Source organism: Carcharhinus amblyrhynchos, chromosome 8 (assembly GCF_965287045.1).
Source record: "Carcharhinus amblyrhynchos chromosome 8, sCarAmb.v2.hapA, whole genome shotgun sequence".
Lineage (NCBI taxonomy): Eukaryota > Metazoa > Chordata > Chondrichthyes > Carcharhiniformes > Carcharhinidae > Carcharhinus > Carcharhinus amblyrhynchos.
The window spans coordinates 111,384,309-111,410,295 of NC_137331.1; the positions used below are offsets into that span (position 1 = coordinate 111,384,309).

Genomic DNA, 25,987 nt, shown 5'->3' on the forward strand with positions numbered 1-25,987 from the left:
TCTTCTGCACAGTAGGGATTCTGTGACTGAACTCTCCACAAGGAAGCTCTTACCAATCCTGTCTCTTTCAGGGCCTCACTGTAACAGAGTCATGAACTTCCTGGTTAAGTTTCTCTGAGATGCAGAGAACAGTCACAATAATGACCTGAGGTTTTTGGACAAGGGCGATAACACAGATTTAATTGAAGCAGATTTTTTTCAGCCTCTTATTATTTTGCTTGTGTGATTTGGCCCTTTGCCTCTGCCAGCCTAAAGCTTAAAGAATGATGACACATTCCAACCGCGATGCACATATAAAGAACTCTTGTCACAGTTTCCAGCGCTTCAACCACACTTACAGCACTGGAAACAAAAGTTGGCAGGATTTTACCTTCCGCAGCAGTGCCCAAACGATACGTGTGGGAAGGAAATGCTAAACGTTCACTAAATCTTTCAAAACTTCCTTTCAAAAAGAGAAGAGATTGCATTTAAGTAGTGCTTTGCAAGGCTGCCAGAAGTCTGCACCCAGTGAAATACTCTTTCAAATGTAGTCGCTGTTGTAAAGTCGGAAACGTGGCAGTGAGTTTGTGCACAGCAAGGTCCCGCAGACAGCACTGCGGTCCTCTGTTTTTGTGATGTTAACTGAGAGATAAATATTGGCCAGGACACCGGAGAGAATTAGAATCATAGAATCTACTGCACGGGGACAGGCACTATGGCCCAAACTGGACCATGCTGACCAAAATACCCATCTAAGGTAACCCCATTTGCCTGTATTGGCCCATATCCCTCTAAACCTTTCCTATCCATGTATCTGTCCAAATACCTGTTAAATGTTGTCAACGTCCCTGTCTCAACCACTTCCTCTGGCCGCTCATTCCACATACCTACCTTCCTCTGTGTGAAGAAGTTGCTCCTCAGGTTCTCATTAATTCTTTCCCCTCTTAACTTAAACCTGTGCCCTCTAGTTCTCGATTCCCCAATCCTGGGAAAAAGACTGAGTGCATTTACCCTATCCATTCCCCTCATGATCTTGTACACCTCTATAAGAGGTCTCTTACACTCTAAAGACAAAAGTCCTATAACTCAGTCCCTTGAGTCCTGGCAACATTCTTGTAAGTCTCTTCTGCAATCTCTCCAGTTTAATAATGTCTTTGCTGTAGCAAAGCGTCCAAAACTGAACACAATATTCCGGGTGCGGCCTCACCAGCATCCTGTACAACTGCAACATAACTCCTATACTCAATGCCCTGTCTGATGAAGGCCAGTGTGCCAATAGCCTTCTTCACTGCCCTGCTCTTCTTGGGGATGGTGCCCATGGGAGCAGGCAGGTGAGGCCACAATTTGGCATCTCATCTGACAGATGGCTCTCCCAACAGTGCAGCACTCCCTTAGTCCTGCATTGGAACGGGGCAAGCGAAACTTTAGGCTTCTTGTGCTTTCGAGCTGTAAATTTGCGGCCTTGAGGTCGGGCCAGTATAATGTGAGGCGGACTTGATGAACCAGAACCCCGATTCTTCAATCTTGTATTTGTTTTGTGTGTTATTTTCGTTCGGGACGTGGTTAACAGTGGTTGCGGTTTCCACGGCGATCCTCGTCAGAAAGAGCTTGGGCGGAAAAGTATAATGAGAGAGATGATAGTGGCCTACCAACAAGGTTCAGTAACAGGGAAAAGAATGGTACTGAGACAATAATAGAGAAGTGAGGTGAAGCGGAGGTTCCAGTGCAGCTGCCAGCAGGATTCACAGGAGAGGACATTATTTTTTATTCATTCGTGAGATATGGGTGTCGCTGGCTGGCCAGCATTTATTACCCGGCCTTTGAAAAGGTGACGGTGATACAACTGAATGTCTCACTCGGCCATTTCAGAGGGTGGTTAAGAGTCAACCACATTGCTGTGGCTCTGGAGTCACATGTAGGCCAGACCAATTAAGGACAGCAGATTTCCTTCCCTCCAAAGACATCAGTGAACCAGATGAGTTTTCTGACAATTTAGAATAGTTTCATGGTCATCAGTAGATTCGTAATTCCAGATTTTTTTAATTGAATTCGAATTCTACCATCTGCTGTGGCGGGATTCGTATAAACAACTGCAAAGGTTCAGACAAAGGATTGGTTATGGATTGGAACTTATTTGGGAAGAGTAACTGGTAAACTGATGAGTAAAGAACTGGATCTGCTCATTCTAACCAGGAAAGGAATTTGGGCAGCAGGTGAGGTGATGAAGATACCTATCTCCCAGACAAAGCCAGGGCTGGAATTCTCCGTCCGTTCACACCGACGGGATTTCCTGGTCCTATCAGCGGCACACCCTCTGCCGCAGGTTTCCAGGCGATGTGGGATGGCTTCAGTGGGAATTCCCATTGACAGAGGTGGGATCAGAGGATCCCGCCACCAAGAGAAACGCTGGCCAGAGAATCTCAGCCAAGGTGCGCAGGTCACAACACAACAGTGGGATAGACTTCACACAACTTTCTCTATTTTATCATTATCGGTGGTAAGGCTACTTCAAATGGGCAGCATGGTGGCACTGCTGCCTCACAGCGCCAGGGACCCGGGTTCGATTCCCGGTTTGGGTGACTGTGTGGAGTTTGCACACTCTCCCCATGTCTGCGTGGGTTTCCTCCGGGTGCTCCGGTTTCCTCCCACAGTCCAAAGATTTGTGGGTTAGGTGCATTGGCTATGCTAAATTGCCCCTGAGTGACCCGGGATGTGCAGGTTAGAGGGATTAGTGAGATAAAGTAGTGGAGTTATGGGGATAAGGCCTAGGTGGGACTGCGGTCGGTGCAGGTTCGATGGGCTGAACGGCCTCCTTCTGCACTGTAGGGTTTCTGTGATTCTATGACCTCATCTCTGCTATGATCCACTAACCATGACCGCCTGAGCTCCTGTAAAAATCATTTCCAATTGAAAATCCGGATTTTCGCAGAGTTGGATCATCTCAGGAGACCTTTAAAAATGGAAAGTGGGATCAGATTCTGCGGTTTCGGCATTTTTTGCCAGCACTGACCAAGGGTGCGGCAACCTACCCACACACCAATCATTCTACCCTCGTTGGATCTTCCATTGCAGGGGTGGGCAGTTCAAACCTCAACTCAGCCCCCTGCTCTTAGTGTCAAATTGGGTCACTTTCATGAGTATAGGTGGCTCACGGTACCTCACAGCAACTGTGACTCATCAGTAAAACGCAGACCTAATCCAACAGCTTTATAAGGCTCTGGTCAGACCAGCTTTGGTGTATCGTGAGCAATTCTGGGCCCTGGTGAGGGTCCAGCAGATGTTCAGAGAAGCATAATGTATGAGGAGCGTCTGAGGACTCTGGGTCTGTACTCGATGGAGTTTAGAAGGGTGAGGGGGGGAATCTCATTGAGGCCTGGATTGAGTGGACATGGGGAAGATGTAGCCATTAGTAGGAGAGACCAGGATGCAAGGGCACAGCCTCAGAGTAAAGGGTTTAGAACGGAGATGAGGAGAAATTTCTTCAGCCAGAGGGTGGTGAATGTATAAAATTCATTGCCGCAGAGGGTTGTGAAGGCCAGGTCATTGAATGGATTTAAGACAGACATAAATAGATTCTTGATTGGTCAGGGGATCAAAGGTTAAGGGAAGAGGTGGGAGAATGGGATTGAGAAACTTATCAGCCATGATTGACTGGTGGCGCAGATGGGCTGAATGGCCTAATTCTGCTACTATATCTTATGGCCTAAAAAAATCCGTCCTCCCAGTTTGAATAGCTAGATGGTGTGTTATAAAATAAATGTGTTTTTACTACAATGATTGATTACAGGGCTTTGTCCTGCAACGGTAAGTTGACCAGCATGGTGTAAGTGTTAAGACCCAGTGGAGAACTGATCCCATTGGAAAAACACTCTCACGCATTCAAAACTGAAGTGCACTATGATCTGATGTGATTTAAATTTAAAAATAAAACTGTTCCGCCACTTTCACCCTTTGAAAAGCAATGTGTTTGTTTGCATGCGTGAATGTTAAACTACCATCGCAGAAAGAAAGAAACAGTAAAATGGGGAAATAAGAATACTCATCCAAAATAATAATATATCTAAATTACACAGGGCAGAATCTTGTAAAGGCGTGGGGGGGGGGGGGAGGGGGAGTGGTGTGGGGGGAGAGGGGGATGTCCCTACCAGCTGGAGAGATGGCGAGAGAGCCACGCTGCCTCTTCCCAGGAAGGCCCACTGAACCACAAGGCAATCAGGCAGTGATGAGGCTGGTGAGGCCAGACCCTGGGTGAGAGACTTCCCTACCCAGAGCTGCTGGTAATTCTTGTGCTCAGCAGCACTGCAGGGGAGGCCATGGTCCCAGGATCACGGGGCTACTGAGGCCGCAGGGGAGTAATGTGGTGGGTAAAGGGGAGGAGGATGTTCATAGAAATCATCATAGAATCCCTACAGTGCAAAAGGAGGCCATTCGACCCATCGAGCCTACACTGACAGCAATTCCTCTAACCTACGCATTCTAGGACACTAAGGGGCATGGGGTGGCGGCCAACCAGAACTCTATTGTCTTCCCGTCTCCATCAGATTAATTTCTGGATGGGGAGGTCCATCATCAATTCTCCTGTCTGCCTCCTATTGAGGCTCTAAAATGGCCAATTAATGACCACTGATGGGCCTCACCTCACTGTCGCTTGGTTTAATTCAGATGCAAGTGGGTCTAAGCGGGACACCTGTCAGCGCCTGAGGGGGCTGGTCCCCTCAATCACAGAATTATTATGGTGCAGGAGGAGGCTATTCAGCCCATCACGTCTGTGCTGTGTCTCCAAGAGAGCATTATGACTTTGTGCCAATCCCCTGCCTTTTCACGGTAGCACTGATCAAAATCAATCAGTGCCTTCACTGAGGGACTGAGCGTTGGGAAGGTGGGGTGGAGGGGTGAGGCTGATCTGCCTGCACCCTCTCCTCTCAACCCTCACCTCCCCTCCCCCCCCCCCCCGGTTAGCATTACTGCCTCGCAACACCGGGGACCCGGGTTCAATTCCTGGCTTGGATCGCTGTGTGTGTGGAGTCTGCACGTTCTCCCTGTGTCTGTATGAGTTTCCTCTGGGTGCTCCAGTTCCCTCCCACAGTCCAAAAGATATGCTGGTTAGGGTGCATCGGCCAGGCTAAATTCTCCCTCAGTGTAACCGAATAGGTGCCGGAGTGTAGCAACTAGAGGATTTTCACATTAACTTCATTGCAGTGTTAATGCAAGCCTACTTGTGACACTAATAAATAAACTTTAAACTAATTAATTGTTCATCTCCAACCTCGCCACCAGCAAGAGCAGAAGATTCCAGCCATAATATCTTTTGTGCCTTTAAATTGAGCAGACTAATTTCTGGGTAAGGTTTATGGTCATTTCTAGATGTGAAAGTGTGGTATTGGAATAAGATCCTCTCTTTCTGATTAGGGATTTTCACAATAACTTCATTACAGTGGTAATATAACATGTGACTAATAAATAAACTTTCACTTCTAACTTCTGTGGCTTGCGATGAGGGGGCTTTCATTATTTGCTGTTACAAAACATTCATTTCCATCAGCCATGGAGAAAACCTCATTGGGCCTTGAACCACGATCGCATGCCTCCCTCTGCCCATCATCCCACCCTGACGAAGCACAACAATCTTCAACTCTTGCTACAAAGCAGCGATTACAGTCGGGTAGCGAGTAACGCTTTGAGCATGAGAGAGGGTCCTCATTACATTCTATCAGCCACTGTGTACTGGGCTCCTCTGAAGTTAGCTCCTTCAGCTGCTCCAGTATTGCTGCCCGGAGTGCAGGACACTGCAGAGGTCAGTGCATGGATACCAGACTCGTTAGCCACTATATGCTCGTGGAGCAACAAAGCAGTGCTGATTCATCTACAGACCATTTTCGCCATCATGCCACATTCTCGACAGCTGCCTCCATCTCATTTCCAGCTGTTCCAACAACTGCCTGTGAGAAACCACCCTCTTGTGTTCCCAATGCAGCTTCAGAGCAAGCCCCGGAAAGGAGAAGGCCATTTCACTGACCATCCGGAGCCAGTGCTGGAGGCCTTCGGACAATGTCCGCCGCGCGAGAGCCTTCACAGCCGTCGCTCGCAAGGCCACAGGCCTTTCCTGGAATCAGAGAAACAGCCACGCAGAGAACACGCCGCCTCCTTTGCTCGGCAGGAAGGTAACAGGTTCCCCGCTCCTCCAAATTTGTCCCTTGATGCCTTGTCACTTGACTCATTGGGTGATACCGAGGGCCCTCAGCCTTGCAGCTTGGAAAGCAAGAGGAAAACGTTTGCAATCTGCCTTGGCGAGGTTAGTCCGAAGTATGGCTTCAGCCAGTCGGAATCCGCTGTCAACGGAATATTGATATGTGGCTGTACTAATGAATGCACCATTTAATTCACAGAGATTTGATACTGTTTACAGCACCCATCTGGTAAATTGTATGCTGCGTCATTTTGCCAAGTTTGTCAATTGGGTGCATTTGGTAATTGGGGGCGAGATCTTCCAGCTGTTCGTAACGGCGGGATTTTTCCAGTCAGGCCAATGGCGCACCGGCACCACGGGTTTTCAGGTGGCATGGGCTGGATTCAATGGGAAATCCCATTGACACGTTTCTCAGTTAGATTATAAACTCTGCTAGGTTTCCATGTTGTAGGGAAATGTGTAATCTGTAATCTTAACATCAACTGACCAAAAGATGGGAATGGAGGGATATGGTCCACGGAAGGGTAGGGGGTTTTAGTTCAGTGGGGCAGCATGGTCATGGCAGGCTTGGAGGGCCGAAGGGCCTGTTCCTGTGCTGTAATTTTCTTTGTTCTCCTTCAAAGAACAATAAACAGTACAGCTCAGGAACAGGCCCTTCGGCCCATCAAGTCTGTGCCAACACATGGCACCTTTCTAAGCTAAAGGCTCTTTGCCTCTATGGGGTTTGTAGCCCTTTATTCCCTGCCTATTCATGTATCTGTCAAGATGCCTCTTAAACGTTGTTCCTACATCGGCTTCTACCACTCCTCGGGCAACACGTTCCAGGCACTTACCAACCTCTGTGTAGAAACATAGACAAAAGGTACAGGAACAGGCTATTCATCCCTTCAAGCCTGCACCACTATTCAATATGATCATGACTGATTAGGAACCTTCTGTATCCCATTCCCACTTTCTCTCCGTACCCTTTGATCCCCTTAGCCACAAGGGTCACATCCAGTTCCCTCTTGAACATATTTAAACAGAGATAGAAGAACAAAGAAATTACAGCACAAGAACAGACCCTTCGGCCCTCCAAGCCTGCACCAACCATGCTGCCGGACTTCACGAAGAATCCCTACCCTTTCCGAGACCATATCTCTCTCTTCCCGTCCTATTCACATATTTGTCAAGATGCCCGTTTTTAAAAAATCGCGTTATTGAGTTCAGTGTATTACAATTCCAGAGTGGGTACTCTGGGACAATCAGCCTTGTGTCACTGTCTGTGTGGAGTTTGCACATTCTCCCCATGTCCACGTGGGTTTCCTCCGGGTGCTCCGGTTTCCTCCCACAATCGAAAGATGTGCAGGTTAGGGCCTTGCTAAATTGCCCCTTAGTGTCAGTGGGATTAGTGGGGTGAATATGTGGGATTATAGGGAACAGGGCCTGGGTGGGATTGTGGTGAGTGCAGACATGATGGGCCGAATGGCCTCTTTCTGCCCTGTAGGGATTCGATGAATTGGGAACTAATTCCCATGAATTCTTGTATTTTTGATCAGAAACAAATTTTCTTATTTTGCAGCCAGTGTTTGTTGGTTAAAGACGCTGGGTGGGATTTTCGGGCTGCGTGTGGCCCCAAGACCAGAAATTCCCACCTGAGCTCAGCGCACCTTTAGGTGGTCCGCCAAATCTTCTGTCTCGCCCGCTACCATTCCCACGACGGGCGGGATGGGAAATTTCCAGCCACCATTTCTCATTTTAAATCTTACTTTCCAAGAATGTTGACTGCAAATTCCACAGCGGAAAAATATCAAGGCTCCTCTTTAACTTCACACAATTGGCTTTTGTTGCATTAACTGGGGACAGCGGGGGGGGGGGGGGGGGGGGGAGTGTCCGCTGAAACACTTTGTCTTTGCAAGCTGTCCCTGGTGTAGCCTCAGCAAGAACTGGTAAAACGCTTTTGAACTCTCAGACAAGGGGACCTGTTGCTCCTGTGAGCTGCGACAGCAGTGGACTAGGATGATGAACTGCATTTTAATCAGGGTCTCGACTGGGATTCAGGCATGGTACATTCTGCAAGCATTTACTATATCTCGACGCGGTACCTCACAGTGACAGCTGCTCCATCTCTCGAGCGGGGGAAGAGATAACTCCACCTCAAGGGGAGTGAAAGTTATCACTATTTAGCTAAACTTTAAACTTTTTTTAAAATTATGGCTCGCCAGGTCGAGGTTTTTCTATGCCAGTCAGGATCTCTCAGTCTTTTTTCCTTTGGGAGTTTATGGCTGAACTTGCGACATTACAAGTGGGGTTCTCCGATCTCATCCATGGCGGGACCCATCGTGTCACACACAGTCTGTCTTCTTAAATCCAATGTGCAGTAGCAAACTTTTTGCATCCATCAATGTTTCAGGTCAATCAGTCACTCTTTCAGAATGACGATAAAGAATAAAGAACAATACAGCACAGGAAGAGGCCCTTCGGCCCACCAAGCCTGCGCCAATATGCAGTTTCTATCCCACTGTTCACCTCCCATTCATCTATCAAGATACACCTTGAGCGTCGCTAACATGCCCGCTTCCACCACCACCACTGGCAGTGCTTTCCAGGCACCCACCACCCTCTGTGTGAAAAACTTTCCCCTAAACGTACGCCCTCTCACCTTAAACCAGTGCCTTCTCATAATTGACCTTTACTAATGGGTCAGTGGGTCTTATAATGACCCATAATTGACCTTAGGAAAAGGCCTCTGTGACTATCCACCCTACCTATGCCTCTTATAATTTTGTAGACCCCTATCAGGTCGCCCCACAGCCTCCGCCTTTCCCGTGAAAACAATCCGAGTTTATCCAACCTCTCCTCATACGTAAAAACCTTCCAGACCAGGCAACATCCTGGTAAACCTGCTTTGTGTTCGGTAATGCGAGCTAGGAGTCCTAATTTAGCTGGTTTCAGTCATTTTTCTTTGGGGATTTATGGTTGAACTTGCCACCTTACGAGCGGGATTCTCCGACCTCACCCTTGGCGTTGCAAGCAAGAACGGGAAATTTGGCATTTCAGCCAAAACTCCATTTGCTTTCAGCAGCACCGGAGAATCTCCACCACGAGTGAGGGGGGGAAGATTTGGGCATACCTTGGAAAATCGGTCCCATCATTACTCTTCTCCAGTTTCTCATCCGAATCTCACTCCTCGGCAACATCACCCAAAAACGTTGCACCTATGTCGGAAGAGCCGGTGATACCCATATTTCAACCTGCCCGCTCCCACAGCTATCTTTGAAAACTCAAGTCATGGTTCAACTAAATTCTAACAGTGAGAAAAGTTTTGGTTGCCCTCAGAAATTCAGCACACCCCAGCCTCTTTACAGATTCAAGCCAACACTGCACAGCTCGATACCCTCATCCCTGCACTGACGTCCTACACCCAAATCCAGTTGATTACCAAGACTGCCTGTATCCACCTCAGACATGTTGCCCCTCTGTGGCACAGTGGTTAGCACTGCTGCCTCACAGCACCAGGGGACCCAGGTTCGATTCCCAGCATGGGTCACTGTGTGAAGTCTGCGCATTCTCACCGTGTCTGTGTGTGGTTTTCCTCTGGTTTCCTCCCACAATCTGAAAGACGTGCTGGATAGGTGAATTGGCCATGCTGAATTCACCCAAACAGGCGCCGGAGTGTGGCAACTAGTGGATTTTCACAGTAACTTCATTGCAATGTTAATGTAAGCCTACTTGTGACATGAATAAATAAAAACCCATATCCATTAAAATCTTCACCTACACCATTGTCACCCTCAGATATCTTTTTCAATGCCCTCCTTGCTGACCTTTTGAATTTCATTTTACGTAAACTCCAAATCAGCCAGAATTCCATTCTCCATAGAAGTGGAATGGGAATTCTGCACAAATCCTTCACATGTATTGACCTTGGCTTTGCCCCCGTTGGCTCATTGTGCTTTCAAATACGTGAAGTCCTTCCATGATTCTGCCCTGTGTTAAATTTTCAGCCATTTAAACAGTGTCTGTCTCCACCATCGCCAGACTGGTCACCCCTTACTTTAACATTAGTGTCAGTGCTTTCTACTGAGCTAAAAGAGACATAGAAAGGATTAACATGTGATTGGGTATAATACTAGCCACGGTATGATATAAATAACCACTTGATCCAGGTCTAGAGGGCAGTCTTGCACCGGACAGAGACATGTACAAATCATCATAGAACCTCTGCAGTGTAAAAGGAGGCCGTTCAGCCCATCAAGGCTGCGCCAACAACAAAAGCAACCAGGCCCTATCCCCAAAACCCCACATATTTGCCCTGCTAATCCCTCTAACATACACATCCCAGGACATTAAGGAGCAATTTAGCATGGCCAGTCAACCTAACCTGCACATCTTTGGACTGTGGGAGGAAACCAGAGCACCTGGAGGAAATCCACGCAGACATGGGGAGAACGTGTAAACTCCACACACACAGTGAGCCGGGCTGGAATTGAACCCGGGTCCCTGGAGCTGTGAAGCAGCAGTGCTAACCACTGTGACACCGTGCTTCCCCAGCACAGACACAGCTCCTAGGTTAGACCTTATTATATATGTCCATAATAGTGAGTAGTTAATTAAAACTTTCTGTCAAACTTTACAAGACTCATCAGGAGGCTTGCTGAACTGCGCACAACATCTTCCAACATGGTAGCAGCTATCGGAACAACCTAAAACCTCACAGAAGTTTGAGAAGAATTGTAAAACCTGGAAGATTGAAAAAGCAGCATTCTGATCTGGTGAAAAACCAGGAGGAATTTTGCAGAAGGAGATTGCCAGAGAAACACTCCAGAACAGGATAGGGAACAGAAGGCACAGATAAAACTCCACACTGCAGTAGAAATTCCATTAAACCCCATGGAGGTCCAGCTACAATACTCAATGAGTGCAGTCAGAAGATCGAGCTCTTTATGTATTTTTCCCACTCTACAGATGGTTCATCAAAATCAACCTCATGGGTCATATGCCTGCCCTTCAGCTTATCTAATCCTCTTTAGGCCAGATGCCCAACTCGACTCAATTGGGTGGCACAGTGGTTAAAACTGCTGCCTCACAGGCCAGGGACTCAGGTTCGATTCCCAGCTCGGGTCACTGTCTGTGCGGAGTCTGCACATTCTCCCCGTGTCTGCATGGCTTTCCTGTCACAGTCTGAAAGACGTGCTGGTTAGATGCATCGGCCATGCTAAATTCTCCCTCTGTGTACCCGAACAGGCACCAGGGTGCGACGACTAGGGGATTTTTACAGTAACTTCATTGCAGTGTGGATGTAAACCTACTTGTGCTACTAGTAAATATATCTAACTCTGAGATGCCTTGAACAGCTTTCTATCAGGAGCGCGTTGGAAGGTAGGTCTGCTGAGGAGCAGTGGAGGATCTTTAAGGAGATCTTTCTTGGTGCTCAGCAGAAATTTATTCCGATGGTTAAAAAGGACAGTAGGAAGAGAGGTAATAAGCCGTGGATAACGAAGGAGGTGAAGGAAAGTGTTAAATTAAAAGCGGAGGAATTTAGAGTAGCTAAGAGCAGTGGGCGAGAAGAGGATTGGGAAAGGTTTAAATGTCAACAAAGATTGACAAAAAAGTTGATAAAGGAGGGTAGAAGAAGCTATGAAGCTGGGCTAGCACTTAATATAAAAAAGGATAGCAAGAGTTTTTATAAATATATAAAAAGGAAGAGGCTGGCTAGGGTGAACGTTGGTCCCTTAGCGGATGAGAAAGGGGACCTAGTGGTAGGGGATGGGGATATGGCTCAGGTCTTAAATAACTTTTTTGTTTCTGTCTTCACGGAGGAGGACGTGAATAATTTGCCGGGTGTTAGCGATGGAAAGGTGGTAGGACTGGAGGGTCTTAATGACATTACTGTTACTAGAGAGGTGGTGCGCGACAGACTGGAGGGGCTGATTGTGGACAAGTCCCCAGGACCGGATGGAATGCATCCGAGGGTTCTGAAAGAAATGGCGGAGGTGATAGTGGATGCCTTGGTGGTTATTTTCCAGACGTCGCTGGATTCCGGGGAAGTGCCGGAGGATTGGAAAACGGCTAATGTTACGCCGTTGTTTAAGAAGGGTGCCAGGCAAAAGGCGGGGAATTACAGGCCGGTTAGTTTAACGTCTGTGGTAGGTAAAATGTTAGAATCCGTCATTAAGGAGGAAATTGCGAGGCATCTTGAAGGGAATTGCTTGATAGGGCAGACGCAACACGGTTTCATTAAAGGGAAGTCGTGTCTGACCAATTTACTGGAGTTCTATGAGGATGTGTCTAGGGCGGTGGATAGAGGAGAGCCGGTGGATGTGGTCTTTCTGGATTTTCAGAAGGCATTTGATAAGGTACCTCACAAGAGGTTACTGCAGAAGGTCAGAGGACATGGAGTTGGGGGTAGGGTGTTAGCGTGGATAGAGGATTGGTTGTCAAATAGGAGGCAGAGAGTGGGGGTCAATGGGTGCTATTCGGATTGGCGGTTGGTGACTAGTGGGGTGCCCCAGGGGTCGGTGCTGGGGCCTCAGCTATTTACCATTTATATAGATGATCTGGAGGAGGGAACCGAGTGTAGGGTGTCGAAATTTGCTGATGACACCAAGATTGGGGGAAAGGCAAATTGTGCGGAGGGTGTGGAGAGTCTGCAGAAGGATCTAGATAGGCTGGGCGAATGGGCCAGGAAATGGCAAATGGAATTTAATGTTGGCAAGTGTGAGGTGGTCCACTTTGGTAGGAAGAATGGTAGGAAGGACTATTACTTACGTGGCGAAAAACTGCAGCAGGCGACGGTGCAGAGGGACCTCGGGGTCCTTGTGCATGAGTCGCAAAAACCCAGCCTGCAGGTGCAGCAGGTGGTCAGGAAGGCGAATGGGATGCTGGCCTTCATAGCGAGGGGGATTGAATATAAAAGTAGGGAGGTCTTGCTGCAGCTGTATAGGGCATTGGTGAGGCCGCAGCTGGAGTACTGTGTGCAGTTTTGGGCGCCGCACCTGCGCAAAGATATTTTGGCCTTGGAGGGAGTGCAGAGGAGGTTTACTAGGCTGATACCGGAGTTGAGGGGGTTGAGCTATGAGGAGAGGCTGAATAAACTAGGCTTGTACTCGTTAGAGTTTAGAAGAATGAGGGGAGATCTCATTGAGACGTATAAGATGATGAATGGGATGGATAGGATAGAGGTGGAAAGACTCTTCCCGCTCAAAAAAGACAGTAGGACTAGGGGGCACAGCCTCAAGATAAAGGGGGGGCAGTTCAGAACGGAGTTGAGGAGGAACTTCTTCACTCAAAGGGTGGTGAATCTCTGGAATTCTCTGCCCGTTGAAGTGGTGGAGGCTGCCTCGCTAAATATTTTTAAGAAGCGGGTTGATGGGTTTTTGATAAGAGAGGGGATTAAGGGTTATGGGGAGAGGGCGGGAAAGTGGAACTGAGCCACGACAGATCAGCCATGATCTTATTGAATGGCGGGGCAGGCTCGAAGGGCCAGATGGCCTACTCCTGCTCCTATTTCTTATGTTCTTATGTTCTTATTAAAGGCATGACTCAAGTTGTTTAGACATTTGTCTCAGGTGAAGAGCTAAAAGGTGTGAAGTGAGGATATGACTTTTGAACTATTTCTCCAGTGCTAAGTATATCATCAAAGTAATCAGTGTAAAGTTAAATGAACCTGGTAATAAGTTAGAATCGTGTTTCAGCTGATCTGAGTATAGTATTTAATGCAGTGTGACTGAGCGGCTGATAATATTGTCGTTAAAGACATACATTGTGTTGTGGTGATTGTTTCTCAGTGAGTATGAAAGATCAGCCTTTCTGCTCCCAGTAGCATGGTGGCACAGTGGTTAGCATTGCTGCCTCACAGCGCCAAGGACCCAGTTCGATTCCCAGCTTGGCTCACTGTCTGTGCGGAGTTCTCCCAGTGTCTGTGTGGGTTTCCTCTGGGTGCTGCAGTGTCATCCCTGATTCCAAAGATGTGCGACTTAGATGGATTGGCCATGCTAAATGGTCTTAGTGTCAGGGGGACTAACTAGAGTAAATATGTGAGGTTGTGGGGATAGGACTTGGGTAGGATTGTGATCGGTACATACTCGATGGGCCGAATTGTCTCCTTCTGCACTGTAGGGATTTTGTGATACCATCTGACACACCGCTCTTGAAGCAAGTTTGAAATTTCTCTGGAATGTGATTAGTGAAGTTTTTATGTTAGACAGCATAACAATAGGGCGTAATGGTGCAGATGTCAATGCAGTGTCATAGAATAAAGCTCTGTGTAACATGCAGAGTGCTTCTTTCCATTTTACAGGCTCTGAATGAAATATGTGAGACCAAGGACACGGCTGAGTTCCAGGAAAAAGAGACTCGGAAAGCAAATCTTCAGAGGTACACGATCCTATTTTGTTGCGTAATGTTCAATTAGTGCCTGCTGGCTCCCTGAGCAATCTTTAACTCTTCCTCTGTGTACAGTTCATCTCTGTTGCTCTGGGCGAGGGCTGAATAATGAATTGGCAGTGACTCCCACAGATAGGCATCTGCAGGCATCAGATGAGAGTATTATAGAATAGAATCAGAATCCTTACAGTGCAGAAGTCTGCACCGACCCTCTGACAGAGTATCTTACACAAGCCCATCACCCAGCCTTATCTCCTCGAACCTACACATTTCCCATGGCTAATCCATCTCACCTGCACGCCTTTGGACTGTGGGAGGAAACCGGAGCACCCGCAGGGAACCCACGCAGACACGGGGAGAACGTGCAAACTCCACGCAGACAGTGATCCAAGCTGGGAATTGAACCCGGGTCCCTGCCGCTGTGAGGCAGTAGTGCTAAGCACTGTGCCGTCTCAATGCATTCAGCTGGGATTCCCTATGTGGGGTAAGATAAAAACATAAGCACCCACGAGCTCACCACTACTGAGACCAGCTTTACAATTTCAAATTGCTAATTGATTCCTCCACCATCCTGCCAAAATGCGGCAATAGCAAAATTAAAACACTGAGAAAAATAGAATGAATTACCACCTTGCTGCCTCTGACTTTTATCCTGTTTCCATTTTAGTCCCAGTTGGGAAATGGTTACCAGCTGACACCACCACAGCTGCCACCACAAACAGCAGGCACAGTGGAAAAAGGAGCATTGGTATTTATATAGCGCCTGGCCCAACCACAGAGTGTCCCAAAGTATCTTCTAGCCAATTAAATACTTCAGAAGCGTAGTCACCGTTGTAATGTCAGGCATGATATACTTAGAAGTTCTATACCATTTTAGAATTCAATTGGCAATGTGTGCTGGGCATGCTTTTTTTAAATCCTCCATGAGGTATGGGCATTGCTGGCATTCCCTAGTTGCCCTTGAACTATGTGGCTTGCCACACCATTTCACAGGGTAGTTAAGAGCAACCATAGCTGTGGCTCTGGAGTCACATGTAGGCCAGACCAAATAAGGATGGCAGATTCCCCAACCCCTTCCATCACCAGGGTTTCTCGACTCAATTAGTAATAGTCACGTGAAGAAGCAGTTGTAGGTCAATGTGAATCAGTTCCTTCCTGAAGAGAGTGGGGGGATGTTTTGAGTGAAAGAGACAGGCTTGATGGACTATTTACTCTTTTCCTGTCCACCAATGTTGAATGTTTGTCAGTGAAAATGGAGTATATTTGTGATGAATTTATTTCCTTCCCTAAAGGAGATTAGTGACCCAGATGGGTTTGTCCATCAGTTGGCAATGATTTTGCTGAGACTACACTTTCTATTCCAGATTATCAGTTGAATTTAGATTCCATCAGCTGCCATGGTGGGATTTGAAACCCTGTCCCCAGGACACCATCCTGGGCTGCGGGATTGCCCCACCCCGTGCCCAGTGGAACTCGAAACAGGGTAGTCTAACTAGCTGAATATAAAGGGATCACTGGAGGCTGCTTGAGTCATTTTATGGATTTTGGTGGAATCTAGGGGAGTGTAAATGCATCTTCAAGCCCCTCACAAATCTTATTCCCTGATGTTTGAGGTTCTGGAAGAATCCCATCCCTCCTCCTCACCTGGCTCAACCACCAAACCCTCCCCTTTAATTTGAAGCAGCAACACGGCGGCACAGTGGTTAGCACTGCTGCCTCACAGTGCCAGGGATCCAGGTTCGATTCCCGGCTTGGGTCACTGTCTGTGTGGAGCCTGCACATTCTCCCCGTGTCTGCTCCTGTTTCCTCCCACAGTCCAAAAGACATGCTGGTTAGATCTAAATCCTCCCTCAGTGTACCCGAACCGGCACTAGAGTGCAGCGATTAGGGATCTTCACAGTAACTTCATTGCAGTATTAATATAAGCCTACTTGTGACAATAATAAATAAACTTAAACTTCAGCGGCCAACCCAGCTCCGCGGGAAATTTACTGCACTCCATTTCCCATCCAATACCAGGGTTTCTTGACACAATTAGTAGTAATGTTCACATGAGGAAACTGATGGTGGTCGCTGTGAATCAGTTCCTTCCTGAAGAGAGGGGGGGAACAGCTGAGTCAAGGAGAGTGGGGGGGAGAGCTGAGTGAAAGAGACAGGCTTGACAGATTAATTGGTCTTTTCCTCTCCACCAATATTGAATGTTCGTAAGGGAAAATAAAGTGCATTTGTGGTGAATGTATTTTTGGGGTCGTCTCATTTCTTTGACAGCAGCTGGAGCAATAGACGGTTCTTCCATCTCAAGTGTTCCTGTCATCATTCACTCCTTTCAAACCATTGTGATTGGATTGGAAAAAATAATATTTAGAACTGAAAAGAGGTTTACATCCCAGCCTAATTCCAAACCTGAATGCCAAAACCTGAATCCAGCTGACAGGCTTAGAGCTCAATAGAATCATAGAATCCTACAGTGCAGAAGGAGGTCATTCAACCCATCGAGTCTGCACTGACTCCAATCCCACCCAGGCCCTATCCCCATAACCCCATGCATTTAACCCAGCTAAACCACCCACCCAACACTAAGGGACAATTTAGCACGGCCAATCCACCTAACCCGCACATCTATGGACTGTGTTTCGAAACCAAAGCACTCAGAGGAAACCCACCCAGAGACGGGGAGAATGTGCAAACTCTACATAGCCAGTGACCCAAGCCAGGAATCAAACCCGGGTCCTTGACGCTGTGAGGCAGCAATGCTAGCCACTGTGCCACTGTGCTGCCCAAAATCTGCATTAATCTACATTAATTTCAGGACAAATGGGGGTTTTTTTTTTATTCATTCATCGCTGGCTGAACCAGTATTTGTTGCCTCTTGAACTCAGTGGCTTGCTGGGCCATTTCAGAGTCAACCATATTGCTGTGGCTCTGGAGTCACATGTAGGCCAGACCGGGTAAGAATGGCAGATTTCCTTCCCTAAAGGACACCAGTGAACCAGATGGGTTTTTAAGACTATTACTTTATGGCCATCGTGAGACTTTTTATTCCTGATTTTTATTGATTTCAAATTCCACAATCCCCAGGTCCCTAAAGCTTTATCCTGGATGTCTATATTACTCTGGGGAGGTGATGGCCTAGTGGTATTATCACTAAATTATTAATCCAGAAACTCAGCTGATGTTCTGGGGGCCCGGGTTCAAATCCCTTCACAGCAGATGGTGGAATTTGAATTCAGTAAAAAATATCTGGAATTAAGAATCTACTGATGACCATGAAACCATTGTCGGAAAAACCCATCTGGTTCACTAATATCCTTTAGGAAGGAAATCTGCCGTCCTTACCTGGTCTGGCTTACATGTCACCCCAGAGCCACGACAATGTGGTTGACTCTCAATTGCCCTCGGGTAACTAGGGATGGGCAATAAAGGCTGACCAGCCAATGATGCCCCTACCCCACAAACGAATTTTTAAAAAAACTAGCCCAGTGACAATATCACTCTCCTAATGTTGTTTAAAGTAAGTAGAAGTTCTCAACACTTCCCACCTCCTACTGCAGTTCCCCCCCGCCCCCACTCCATTACACACCCATGCCCCTCCTTTTCAGTTGGTTCAGCACGAGTATAAGCAGGCAAGATCTTCAGTTTGATTACTCGAGTATGTTGATTCAGTCAGTGGGCTAGCTGCAGGAATACCTGAGTCAAAGCTTCTCGGCCTTTTGGCTAAGACCAGATGTAGTTTTGGCATTCCGCTCTTGGATGAAGTCATGAGTTTACACTGAGGCTTCATTTGAAGCAACTTTTTAAAGCAGCATCTCAGCCTTTTGGCTAAGATGCAGTTGAGATCAAGCCTTGGAGGAGGCTCAATGCCTGCTCCAAAGAGCTTGGATCATGTAGACCGAGCCTAAGACAGGACGTGGGAGGCCTGCCTTGTCATCTCGGATTGGGAATGTCTTTGAATTGGACTTTGATTGGATTGAATTGGATTAAAACAAAAAAAACTTGAATCAAAACCTTAACCTCTGGGTTAGACAAAGAGGAAAACAAGAAATCGGATAATGTTTCTCAGCCCAATCCCAATGAAAATGCATATCAAGGACAAAGCTGACCCCATTATTTGCTTTAGAAAAGAGAAAGCTTCAGGATGAATTAAAATTCTAACCGGACTAGAAAGAGTTGATGAAGGAAAGGTGTTCCCGATGACTGGGGTGCCCAGCCCTAGTCTGAAGACAAGGGGTAAACCTTTTAGAAACAAATGAGGAGAAATTTCTTTGCCCAGAGAGCAGTGAAATTCACCACCACAGTAAGTAGTTGAGCCAAAACATTGTACTTTCCAAGAAGGAGTTAGATATAGCACTTGGGGTTAAAAGATCAAAGGATATGGTGGGAAGGCTGGATCGTGCTATTGAGTAGGATGATCAACCATGATCATGGTGAATAGCAGAGCAGGCTCGAGGGCTGAATGGCCTCCCCTTGCTCCTATTTTCTATGTTTCTATGTAATGGCTTGCTTCAGTGCTTTACATTCCATGTACCTCTATGTAACAGTCACTGTAGAAGTTCACGCATGACGATTGTGTGGTTCTGAAGAGCTAACAGCACCTGCTTACCTGTAACCCAGCATGAATCGCTACCCGACTGATACAGGGGGAGAATATATTTTCCTCTGTCACCTTGGGTCAATTGGAAGCACTCAGCTATATACAGATTGTGGATTTTGGACCCACACCAGGAATACGAGCCACAATCACCAACGCCCCAGCGCAGTAATGCTGCCCTGTCAGAGGTGCCGTCATTTGGTTGAGATGCTATACTAAGGTCTCAAGCATCTTTTCTATTGGCTGGACAATAATAATGATGTGTCAGTATTCGGAGCAGGGGGCTTTCCCCAAGTATCGGTCAAGGTTACCATTTTAACCTGTGCTGACAAAATAACACCCGCATACCCACATCCTGACAAAACAAAGCAGATTAATGATCTTTTCACCTCAATCCTGCTTGTGGGCTGTGGCTTCTACATTTGTACACACAGCAGAGGATGCAAAGAACTTGGTTGTGTGAAATGACGCAGGTTTGTCTGAGTTATTGTTTGATTGTGCAGTGTCACTTTTAATTCCTACGGCACAGCTAACAGTGTTCTTGTTTTATTCAAAGGGCAAAGTCGGTTTCCTCCATGTCAGAGTTCCAACGTTTAATGGACAGTTCCCCATTCCTCCCCGAGAAACACTTACCCAGTGGCCCCGAGCTACAGATAGACCTCGGCAAGGATGAGGCGACCCCTCCATTGTCTCCAGATGACCTGAAGTACATCGAAGAGTTCAGCAGGAAAACCCGGGAGTACACCAGCAGAGAGAAACCAACAGAGGCCTGGCCGGAAAGGACGGAGAGTGAGATAATGGTGAGCGGTTTACCCCCCGATCCTTTCCAGGCAACCCCCTGGTACCTCACAAGCAGCGTCACCGTGACGACCAACACAACGAGCGGCCCAGATTTCTCTCAAAAGCAGCTACAGAGGAGCAGCATGGTTCCGGATAAAATGGGAGTGCGACTCTACCACAGCCCGCCGCTTATCCGCAGGTTTGATGGGTCGCCACACCCGAACAAAGATGGCACCAAAGTAGTTGATTCAGATTACGCCTTTCCCAAGATCAAATCCAATGGGAATGTGGTTGAGCCGAAGGGTGGGCCAGCTGACGTGTTTGGACGATGGCCGTGTGACATTGGCAAGCACCACAAAGACCTGCTGGAGGGGGGTCTCCGTCCCATGGAGCACCCAATCTGTAGTACCGTTGGCTTTGCCTCATCCCTGCATGACCTTAAAATATCTGGCAACATGAGTGACGACATGAAGGAAGTGGCACATTCGGTCATAAGCCGAATACGTTCCAACTCAGTCGATCCCCAGTTCAAAGACATTGCGTGCCAGACTAATGGTGTGACAAGTACCGGGACGCAGACCACCCAGACCATCAGTGTGGGTCTCCAGACAGAGTGTCTCCGGGGCATCAGCAGCAGCCCGCACAAGTGTTTGACACCAAAGGGAGGCTCCACTCCGGTGTCGTCGCCCTCGCGAAGTTTGCGGAGCAAACAGGTGGCGCCCGGAGTTGAGAAGATGCAGGCGAAGTTCGAGCGCGCGTGCTGTTCCCCAAAATACGGCTCGCCCAAGCTGCAAAGGAAAACGGCAATCAAACCTGACCAGCCCAAAGACCGAATCCTGCCCAGCAACCCACAGAAGGGATTCAACGAGTCAGCCTGGGCAAGATCGACCACCACCCGAGACAGCCCGGTCCACACCACCATTAACGACGGCCTTTCCAGTTTGTTCAACATTATCGATCACACCCCCATAGTTTGTGACACCGTCCAGAGGTTGTCCAGGTCCCTAAGTCGGCCGAAGCCCTCGGAGCCCAGGTCAAACTATGTCTTGGTTCAGGAGTTTTTGAAGACTGTCCGAGGCAGATCGCCAAGTCCCGTCATGGCCATCGAATCGGAGGCGGAAGGAGACGGCGAGGATCCAGCTGCGAGGCAGGGACTGTCTCTTTCTCCTGGGTATGCACTTCCTGAGAACCCTGCCAGGATCTTAAACAAACAACTTATTGAACAGGCCTTTAGTGAGGAACAAAGTCCAGCTAAGAGCAAGCAAAACCCTGCCAGCGATGATACAAAGACAGAAGATGAAAATGGAGCATCCCCTGGCTCCCTTGAGGTAATTCTCCATCCCTACTCTCTCTGAACTCTTACAGAGCGCACGGTTTGTTGTGAAACCAAAACTTTAATCGTGAAAATACTCTCTATATTTCTGGGTGCTTTGCAGAGGATCTGTGGCTGCAATCTGTGACAGGTGAAGGGGAAGCCATCCAATTCGGTGTCAGGGGTTTTATTTAAGAAGTTACGTTTAACTGAGTCCTAACACTGTATGAGTGGTGGGGGATTGGGTTCATTGAGATATGGCCCGCTGATGAAGCTAGTTGTTGACTTGTTCATTGGGGAACCATGAGTGTGCCCGGGGTTCCAAAGCTGACCCGGAATTTTAACTGAGCGTCAGGTTTAATCTCCGAGTTTGAGAATTTGCCAAATGCCAAACAAAGCAAGTATCTTTACCAGCTGGCGAACAAAAGTGTTGGTTAATAAAGTAAAAATAAAATTGTATCTTCTCCGGTCAGCATTTCCAAGGATTTTGATGACAATACGGTAACTTTGGAACCAATTCTGGAGTTGGTGTGCTCTGCGATGCTGTTGCTGTTTAATGGTGAATGCGGGTCATACCAAAATCTGTGGGAGAATCCATGATTTGGTTAAATGTGTAATTTCCATTTTGGATCTGTCTTGAGTGCCCGCTTTGTGCTGTGAGGCAGTGCTTTACGCAGTGCGCATACTGGGACTTCCTCATTGTTATACCACGTGGCAAGTGACATTGCCCTGGGCTGAAAACCGTGCAGCTGTTGCTGAGGTTGGCACTGCCCGTCCTTCAGCCCTGTTGCCGTGTCCTTTATCTAGTAGCCCCACTGACATATCTCAACTTGGATTGAGTGTGTGTCGATATACTTCATACTCCTTCTCCCTTCCTGTTGTGAAAGCCCCATTCTTACAGTGATAGATCTCCACTGGTGTTGTAGAACCATAGAAAAGTTATGACGCAGGAAGGAGCCATTCAAACCATCATACCCGCACCTTTGGACCATCATTCGCTTCAATACAAAGATGTGCACGTTAGGATTGGCAATTGTAAATTGTCCGTTAATGACCAAAGATGTGTAGGCTGGGAGATTAGTGGGGTTAATATTGTGGGGTTGAGGGGATAGGGTGGGGGACAGTCGGTACAGACTCAATGGGCTGAATGGCTTCCTTCTGTACTGCAAGGATCCTATGGTTCAAATCAATGGTTCGATTATTGGCCAGTGATTTAACCCTACAGGGCCTTAAGGTGAAGCCCAATCCTATATACACCAATGGGTGTTTTCCAACAAGGATGACTGGATAGAGATTAGGACCCTGAATGATTTCCCCTGTAGGGCAAGAGAGTCAAACTGATGCCAAGTGCATCACCAACCCAGGCTGGAGATCAGTTGCGTCAACGCTGACCAATACCTGGAGGCAGGATCTCTGATTTTCAGCACCAACTGAGTGAAATCACTGAGCTGTCGGAGAGTATTGGTGAGGGGAAGGTGGTGGTGGGGGGATGCAAAATTTATTTCTGTTCTCAAACTGCTTTGGAAGCTGTAAAGGTAGGAGGGCAAGGTGCCAGGGATGGAGAACAGGAAGTGATTGCAAGAGAGTGAGAAGAGCGAGGAACGAGGTGGTAAATCGGGCAGCTGCTAACAGGAGTTAAAATTAGCTCTCGAGCAAAACCGTGCAACTGAGAATTGGTCACGTTATCCAGAGGAGTAAGTTGTTCTTAAATTATTCTATCCCCCTGTGAAGAAGTGTTTTGGCATTCTGATGCTGCTTTTGTTGTACGCTGTGTATTCCCAGAACAGAAGGAGAACAAGCCGTCAAATTAGTCACCCGTAATCCAGGAACCTTTAGGATTTTGAAAGGAATTGATAAAGTGATCGAGAAAATTTTTTTTCCACTGGTTTGAGGAGTTCATGAAGAGGCGACTTAACCCCAAGATCAGAAGCAGGCCGTTCAGGAGAGCAGTTAAAGAATATTTAACGACACGAGTTTCTTTTAAGTTTATTGATTAGTGTCACAAGTCGGCTTACAGTAACGCTGCAATGAAATTACTGTGAAAATCCCCTAGTCGCTGGCACCTGTTCGGGTACACTGAGGGAAAATTTAGCATGTCCTCTGCACAACCAGCACCTCTTTTGGACTGTGGGAAGAAACCAGAGCACCCAGAGGACACCCACACAGACACGGGGAGAATGCGCAAACTCCACACAGACAGTGACCCAAGCCAGGAATCGAACCAGGCCCCTGGCACTGTGAGGCAACAGTGCTAACCACTGTGCCACCGTGCCACCCAAAAGGGTGGGAAAAGTATAAACTGTCCTCTCACAAGAAAAGATTGATGCTAGCCCCATTGGTGATTTTAAATCTCAACCTGGGATCACTAAATTTTTGTCAGCCAAGGTCTAAATGGGTGTGGATCAAGCTGAATAATGGAATCGGGTACAGATCAGCCATGATCTCGCTGAATGACAGGACAAACTCGAGGGGCTGAATGGCCTACTTCTAATCCTATGTTCCTAAGAGACTGATAGCTCAATTACAATTCAATTCAAACTTTTTGCTGTAGTTTGGTTTGAAAACTCCAGAGCAAATTGAGCAGTGTAAGCATCAACCCTCACCCTCCCATCTCCAGTGATATGGGAGCCAGCCCTCTGCCTGTAGGGTTACAGAACAAGCCAATGCTTGTAACTCCACAAGCTAATATTTGGTATAACTGGAGCCACTGTAATAGCTAGCACAAAGGAAACTAATTGTAGTTCTCAGAGGTCAGTCACCTCATTCCCAGGACAGCAGTGGAGGAGTCTCTCAGGGTTAGTGTCCGAGGCCCAGTCACCTTCCTTCCATCGTAAAGTCAGAAGCGGGGATGTTTCCTGAGGACTGCACAATATTCAGCACTGTTCACAGCTCCTCAAGTACTGAAGAAAAACCTGGATAATATTCAGGCTGAGGCTGATGTGGTAATTAACATCCACACCACACAACTGCCAGCAAATGACCATCACCAACAATAGGGAATCTAACCATCTTCTCTTGATCCCTTGTTCTCCCATCACTGAATCCCCCATTATCAACAGCCTGGGGTTACCTTTGACCAGAAGCTGAACTGCAACAGCCCTATAAATACTGTGGGTGCAGGAGCAGGTTGGGAATTCTATGGAAAGTAACTCACCTCCAGACTTCCCAAAGCCTGTCCACAAGGCACAAGTCAGGAGTGTGACGGAACACTCCCCAGTGGCTTGGATGGGTGCGGCTCCAACAACACTCAAGAAGTGTTGCCCATCCAGGACAAAGCAGCCCAATTGATTGGCATCCATCCACCACCTTCAGCATCCATTCCCCATCACCCCCAACAACCCCCCCCTCCCAACCCCACTCCATCATTGAAACACATTGGTAGCAGTGTGTACCATCTACCAGATGAATCTGTTACAGTTCCTTCATAAGCATCTTTCAAACCTGCAAACTCTACCATCTAGAGGACAAGAACAGAAGATCATAGAATCCCTACAGTGTAGAAGGAAACCATTCGACCCATCAGTTCTACACTGACTCCCCAACAGAGCACCTTATCCAGGCCCCATCCCCGTAACCCCATGTATTTACTCCATTAAATTTACCCCATTTACCTCCAAACCTATACATCTTGGAACACTGAGGGGCAATTTAGCATGGCGAATCCACCTAACCTGCACATCTTTGGACTGTGGGAGGAAACCAGAGCACCCGGAGGAAACCCACGCAGACACGGGGAGAAAGTACAAACTCCACACAGGCAGTGACCCCCAGCCAGAATTGAACCTGGATCCCTGGCACTGTGAGACAGCAGTGCTAACTACTGTGCATGGGAACACCACTGCCTGTAAGTTTCCCTTTAAGTCACACACCATCCTGACTTGGAAACATATCGCCATTCCTTCACTGTCGCTGGGTCAAAATCCTGGAACTCCCTCCCTAACAGCACTGCGGGTGTACCCACACCACTGCAATGATCAAGCAGGTGAAGGGTCACCACCACCTTCTCAAGAGCAATTAGGGATGGACAGTAAATACCAGCCCAGCCAGCGATGCCCACATCCCATGAAAGAATTTTAAAAATCATCCCAATAAGCTTTATTTTTACAATGTGGTGACGATTTGAAGAGTTGTGAAAATGCCAGATGCTCATGTGGGGGGGGGCAAATGAAGAAGCTATTTTTAAAATATTAAATTAGAAACCACCATCAAAATGCCAGTGCAGCTTTAACTCTGCCAAATCACACCTTCATAAAGTGTTCTAAACTCATTAGCTTCAGTCTGACGCCAATGACCAGAAAAAGAGAGGACAAGAGTGGGTTATCTTTGCAAGGAGAGGGTTAAGGAGGTCACTATCGCAAAGTTTAAGAGAGGCTTCCATTACGAGACAGTCAAATAAATCCAACACAGAAAGGGATTGGAATTTGGAACTCACCTCCACAAGGAATAGTAGATGCAAATTTCATAGATACAGAAAGCAAAGTTAACACAAGCAGGAGAAAGGGTGAGGAGTATAAGTTGATGTTAAATGAAGAGGAGTAAAGGGAGGCATGTGTGTAGCCTGAACAAGGGTCTGGACCAGTTGGGCCAAATGGACTATTTCTTCTTGTGAATCTTTCTGTAGATGATGCCAATGCATTCTGCCAGGCCAAGCCTCAGAGTCACTGTCTGAGTGGGCGGCACAGTGGTTGGCACTGCTACCTCACAGCTCCAGGGACCTGGGTCCAATTCTCAGCTTGCATCACTGTCTTTGTGGAGTTTGCACATTCCCCCCATG

General features: G+C 47.4%; 1 protein-coding gene across 3 annotated transcripts in view; it reads left to right on the top strand.

Moving 5' to 3' along the window:
* mtcl1 (microtubule crosslinking factor 1) overlaps positions 1–25,987 on the top strand; it is a 212,445-nt gene that overhangs the window by 169,670 nt on the left and 16,788 nt on the right. For 2 of the 3 annotated variants that reach the window (XM_080194647.1, XM_080194648.1), the window contains exons 12-14: positions 5,954–6,271; positions 14,448–14,524; positions 19,678–21,229. In XM_080194647.1, the coding sequence (XP_080050773.1) occupies positions 5,954–6,271; positions 14,448–14,524; positions 19,678–21,229 (1,947 nt within the window). The remainder of the gene's footprint in view (positions 1–5,953; positions 6,272–14,447; positions 14,525–19,677; positions 21,230–25,987) is intronic. The other variant, XM_080194649.1, reaches the window with a different exon arrangement.